This window comes from Rutilus rutilus, assembly GCF_951802725.1.
Source record: "Rutilus rutilus genome assembly, chromosome: 20".
Lineage (NCBI taxonomy): Eukaryota > Metazoa > Chordata > Actinopteri > Cypriniformes > Leuciscidae > Rutilus > Rutilus rutilus.
In genome coordinates this window covers 2306141-2312444 of record NC_140225.1, presented here as the reverse complement: position 1 = coordinate 2312444, position 6304 = coordinate 2306141, and the positions used below count along the sequence as shown (strand labels likewise).

The following is a 6304-nucleotide window of genomic DNA, read 5'->3' as shown; positions in this document are numbered from 1 at the left end:
GTGTAACAGTTTGCATTGATATTTTGCAGCTAAATTAATGCATGCCAACTGCTATAAATAATTGCATTGGTTGATTTAAAAAATAAATAAACACCCTATATGCAAAACTTAAACATAACATGCATGCCATGTTAAAACGCCATAGTCAAGATAACAAACAAGAGTAAACTAGAGACAGTGACTCGGGAATTCCAGTTGAGCATGTGACCGTGTGCTGTTTTACACGCTGTAATTCATCGCATTTCTTTTGAGGCTCTGCACGTGTTGATGCTCATGCTGTTACATACTCTTGTTATGTAACTCTTTGCATTGATATTGCGCAGCAAAATATAATGCATGCATGCTGAAACAAGTGTAGAAGATTTAAGTGGAAAAGTCAAATGAGGAACTGAGGTGACGTACACATACGTTAGGGTTATTCAGTATTAGTCACACACACACACACACACACACACTCATTTTCATCCAACTCCACCCATGTCTGACAAGGCAATTTCCTGCAACACACAATGCACAAAGCCCTCCTACCTAACGTACCCAAACACGACCCAGATAACTGGTTAAGGTAATGATTTACATGTCAGTGCCCGTATTACATGTCTCACACACACTTTTATATATTAACTAGGCTGCATTCTGATTTTTAGTGCTTGGTTTACTAAACGCACTGTAACATGAACACCGGAACGTAAAGTGCGACCTGGTCAAAATGAATAATTGATCAACACATCCGAGAGGACATTTGCCCCCAGTTGTCTCGTCAAATCAAAAAAGCTCAGATCCTCAGAAGAAGCAAGCAGAGACTCTCCGTTAATACAAGATCAGAAAATGTATTTGGCAATTTTAAACAAGTGCATACAAGTACAGCTAGAAGCGTTTTCCAATGTTTGCCAAGTGCTCGTAGAGTTGCATTAGTCACATTCTACGTTTAACAGGAACTGCCACCATACCTAAAAGTACATCAAGAAATCGTTAAACATCGACAAAGAAGAACGTAGTCCGTTATAATAATGAGTACATACCTTTTATCTTCAAAAAATATAGAAACACAATGTATTCAAAAAATCAAAAAATGTACAGCAATGTTTACGAAGTATGCATGTCCCTTATGTCCATTATATACAAGTCCATTAGTTTCTGTCTGGATGTATGCATGTGGTATTCATATTTATATATTTATATAGACCAATATTTTTGAATATTTTCAAAAAAGGGGAAGGAAAAACAAAACAAACCAAAAAAGGAAATCAAGGGTCCCTCTCCTTTTTTACTTTGACGTCTCCGGCGAGAATGGTGGCTATTTCGCCTTGCATGAAAGCCCAGGGTACGTTGGATCCCACCAGAGGGCATTTCTCTCCGCTCGGACAGTACACTTCTCCGGTGGCGCCCTGCTGTTTGATGCTTTCCCGGGAACACGGGAAGCAGAACTTGTGTGACGGCACCGAAGGGCACTGCACAAAGTGTGTGTCCTCCAGCCTCTCGTGGCAAAGCGTGCAGCACAGCGGGATGCTATTGGGAACCGACGAGTCCGGGATGCTTTGAGGATGAACCGGATCCATTCCCGGCACGTGAGGCGTTCCCGAACCCTGCGCCAGCCGCCGTTGGTTGGGCGATAGGGGGCTACTGCTGTTTCTGCGCGTCGTTGAGTGGACTTGGTTGGCGTCTTTAGGCGAGCTGTTTCCGCCGGCGTTGTCTGCCGCCATTATGAGCGCCGCCATTGGAGAATGTCCGTTCTGAGAGGCGGCGGCGGCCGAGACGGGCTCCGGTGGGGTCGTGCGGGGGTGTGGGGATATCGTGGATGGCGGGGAGGCGAAGCTAGACGTTTGCACCGGTGGCATCTTCAATCCACCATCCGCCGGCGCTGGGAGCCACTGTCCTTCTCCGTTGATCTTCCCGGCGCTGCCCTCCCCTTCCGGCTCCGGGGAGGCTTTTCTCTTCAGATTCTTGGGATGTTTGCCTCTATCTGCAAAAAAGCATGAGTGTGCATGAATGGACTGCACTATACTAGCACAAAGCGGCTTTATGCAACGACGCGGTGATGCATTGTAGTGCCAGACATAACAATGAGGCTTGACTGCAAATGCACCACATGCAAATACACGTTGAGCTTTGATCAGCGGAAATTTTCTTGCAGCTGACTCATGCCATAGTGCTCTCATTCAAAGCAGGCCATTTAAGAGACTATAGAGGCATTCTACTGTATGCATCTAGATATTACACACACACACACACACACACAATAAAAAATGCTGGGTTGTTTCAACGGTCAAATATGGACAAACTAACCGTTGGGTTTAAAATTTTACAGTTGACAAAACTAACTGTTGGTTTAAGTTTTTTAATTCAAATTTTAAACCAAACGGTTGAGTATGTCAACCGTTGGTTTCATTTTTAAATTAAATTTTAATTTCAACTGTAAAATTTTAAACCCAACGGTTAGGTTTGTCCATATTTGAGTGTTGAAACAACACAGCATATTCACACACACACACACACACACACACACACACACACTTTCCTACACAAGATTGAAAATATGACATTTCTTGAATGCATCTAGATATTATATATATATGTATAAATATTCAAATTGTATATACTCATATGTGTTTATTACACATTTATACACACATTTCACTATACAAAAAGATTGAAAAAAGGTCATATTAATCATACCTGATTTGGATGCAGGAGCATTAGTATCGTACACGACTCTCTGCTGCATGTGCTCCTTCTTAAATCTGTTGTCGTACGGGTTGAGCGCCATTAGACTGGTCTTGTTCTTGTTGATCCAGTCGTCCGCCCGGGTCTTGTGGTTGTCGCTGATCTCCGGCGTCATGCTGTCCGGTCGGTGCTGGTGTTTGTCCTTGTCGTGCTCCGTGCTGGAGACCGAGGCTGGGCGTTTATTCCCACCGAGGTCCGCAGGGCTGAGACCCAAGTGTTGTCCCGGTCTCCCGTTAATCGCATGCGCCATGCTGCCGTTCACCAAAGGCACTAGATTGGGCGGCACGCCACTAGTCCTCCGCGGGTTCGGACTCTGGCGGTTGAGCTCCGGTGGATCGTCCGGTTTTGAGAATCCGTTCGGCACCGGGATGCCATTGGCGTGCCGTGCAGACTGATATTCGGGTCCTAGCCTCGGTGGACGCTCGGAGGAGAGCGGGTAACGGTCTAGGGGTTGCGGCGGACGCGAACCTGGGTCTCCGGGCGTGTGATTCAACGCCTGGATGTCTTTCCCCGACAACTGTTGTTTTCCCGGTCCTGCCGGTCTACCGTCCTGAAATCCATGAGCTCTTTTGAGCTGCCGAGCGGTTTCAATTACAAACTCGATCCTGTCTGCTCCTTCGTAGTTCACACATCCTCTGCAAACGGGTTCGGTAAAATCCCAGATCATAGCCCACGGCATGCGGGGCAAGTCACATAAATAACACGACTGCCTCCTCGAAGCAGCAACCGCCGCGGACGACATCGCTCTTTTAGCTGGAAAAAACACTCCGAAAATCGAGCACAATCCTCTTTGAAACGTCTGCGGATGAAGTGATGGGGGGGGGGGGAATAAGCTCCTCTCGCGCTCACACAAAGTAATAATTAAGTTACAAACAGAACTTCATAGTAGCCGTGCGCTTTACTACGACGTGCGCGCGATCTATCTCACTCACTACTACCGCGGCCAGGCTCGAGCTCAATGTGGAGCAGTGACGTCACCGCCCCGCTCTGACTCTCCACTTCTATTTACTTGATTCTTCGATAGAACAGACCCTCCGGCGCATGCGCGCTGACGGCGCTCTCTCTCGCGCACCCCCTCCTCCCGCCCTTTCTTTCTTTTTCCTTGAATCCTTTATTCAACTATACTTGAATCGAGGCCAGATCTGCGACGAACGACGACGAGAAGTAGGAAATAAATAGGCGAAAGAGCGCTTTCGAGATCATCGACGCGTTGGAAACGATTCGAAGTCGAAATGTGTGTTTACGCTCGCTGACGTACGAGGACGATATATGCTAATCTGGCAAGTTCTGGTGAGCTGTCTGTCACCCTTTACATTTTTTTCCAAGTGAATTTGGTTCCCACGATCAATGGAAATATGAGGGAAATGTGATTTACGGGCATGCGAATGTGGAAACTAATTAAATGTTTAAAGAGTCGTTTGTAGCGGATTTGCATATTTTTTTTGTTATCTGCTAGAAACTGCTCTAAAAAATAGCCATTAAATCTCACATGACTGAGAAAAAACATGGAAAAGGTGTGGTTATTTATTTATTTATGTATTATTTATTTGTTATACATTGCCTGATTGGCATGTAATAATTTTTTTTTTTATTATTTTTTTTTTTTTTATTGTCGACTAAGCCCTTGTTGAGGATTTATTTTAATTTATAACTCAATTAAAAAAACATTTAAAATGTATAATGAATACATACATAAAATTAAATGTTATTTTTAATTTAATAATATTTTAGATTTGTAATTATTGTTATTTAAATTACTATTATTATACACTGAGTTTATAAATTCAGAGGCTGGATGATGCAACTAAAATGAGAATCTAAGCATTAAAATAGCAATAAAATATGTCTGGTGTTCCGCTTTTTCTGGAGATCCCCTACATTCCACTTCTGATCCGTGACTCTTTCCTACAGCCTTCAGTTGTGTAAACAAGTCCCAATCCATCAACTCACAATATTAACAATCTACAGATTTTCCCAATCTTAGTTATATTTGTCATGCTCATGAAATGACAGATTTAAACTTTCATTTATACACACAAACTTGACCTCAAATCCCACTTTTTTCCCTCTAGTTTTGATGGTTGCACACGTTATCGGATCGTGTCTGGTCACTGGGTACATAATGTCCACAGTGTGAGAAGAACCAACAAATAGCTTTAGAGGTCCTTCCCTTTTGTTTTGGACTCGTTCCAAATGAGTGCAGCTTCAGGGCTCTTTGGGTGAAGCAATGCGTCTGAAATCTGCAGACACAAGGCCGGATGTGTTTGTGCAAGCCCTCGTGACGTTGGAAAGAGGAAGTAAGATGTTTAGTCACGTACCCACAGCTCGCCTCGCCCTTCTCAACGAACATCAAATCTGTTGGCCTGCAGCCAGGGCGTGTGATCAAACCCTCCTAAAGGAATTGCAGCATTAGGGCGTGTTTTTGTACCCGAGAAACTGTAAATATCGGCTTTTCTTTCCGGCCTGACAACTAATTCCTCCCGCACTAACCTTTGCATTCTGAGCAGGCCGGTCAGATTTCACATGAACGTGTCACTCAAGGTCATTTTGTTTTCTTTATCAGTGGGTTGTGACCGAAAAATGGGACACAGATCGGTTCAGTCCAATTTTTTTTATAATATATAAAATCATGCATAGTTGGGAAAGCAAAATATACTGAAAAAAAGACAACTTTTCAAACAAGGCTAAATATGGTTTGTGTCGACCACAATGTGTTTTGTGAGGTGAATTATTCAAAATATACAGCTGAATATGACTTTCAATTTTGGTGTTGTATTGGGTCACCACAACCATTATGAAATATACCATTTAAAACTAATAAACTTTGTAATTTGACCAGGCTCTTGCAAATGATTTTGCTTCAATCTGCCTTTTTTGATTCCATCAATAATCCAGGTGATATTAATACATTTCATTGTTTGGTTCACATTTGTATGAGTTGCGGTTTTGTTCACCACACTATAAAATTCCACGTCCTGAAGCAAAAACCAGTTGAGAAACACTGATCTACATGATCATGACTCAGCACTTCTTAAGCAATGCCTCATTAAAATAACACGTCAGGAACATTGCAAGGCTAAAAAAATAATAATAATGTGATCCAAGTGAGTTTTAGACGTCAGATTTGATACAGATATCATATCCCATCAGTGGTTTTGTTTGTGTTTAAGATAGTCTGTGCTTTATTCATCAGTGTCGTGCATTTACCTCTCATGTGCTTTTGGGTTTTTTCATGGCCCATTTTCTCTGTTACACAACTACATCTGCTACAGATGTTCAAGGACGTGGTGCTGTACATGAAAACAACACAAATGAAATATTGATATTGTTATATAAGGTCACAAACACAAATATCACAAGCTCTCGTTCTCTTATATAAAATGACTGAAGCATAATTAAAGCTGCTACTTGTGTGGTCATTTTCAAGTTCTGGGAAGTCGACCCAGACACATTTACAGAGACGCAGACGGCATAAAACAACATCGGCCTCGGCTATAAAACGAGTGCGTGCTAAAACATGTGCCGTGCTTTTGGGTTCACTGAAGTGTGTCAAGCTAAACCCACTGACACAATGTCATTC

The 6304-nt window shown here is 42.8% G+C and overlaps 1 protein-coding gene across 1 annotated transcript; it reads right to left on the bottom strand.

The window, feature by feature from the left end:
• Positions 1-810: 810 nt before the first annotated feature.
• irf2bp2a (interferon regulatory factor 2 binding protein 2a) lies at positions 811-4216 on the bottom strand. The gene is made up of 2 exons (XM_084391671.1): positions 2677-4216; positions 811-1963 (listed from the first exon to the last, which is right to left on the bottom strand). The coding sequence occupies exons 1-2, from the start codon at positions 3464-3466 to the stop codon at positions 1248-1250; spliced, it is 1506 nt and encodes a 501-aa protein (XP_084247797.1). The 5' UTR covers positions 3467-4216; the 3' UTR covers positions 811-1247.
• Between the last annotated feature and the right edge of the window lie 2088 nt (positions 4217-6304).

What these genes read in the sequence shown, in the direction of transcription:
- irf2bp2a (XM_084391671.1), bottom strand. Translation starts at nt 3,466, where the DNA reads ATGTCGTCCGCGGCGGTTGCTGCTTCGAGGAGGCAGTCGTGTTATTTA. An exon ending in TGCTCCTGCATCCAAATCAG is followed by an intron (nt 1,964 to 2,676) that starts GTATGATTAATA and finishes GCTTTTTTGCAG; the next exon opens with ATAGAGGCAAACATCCCAAG.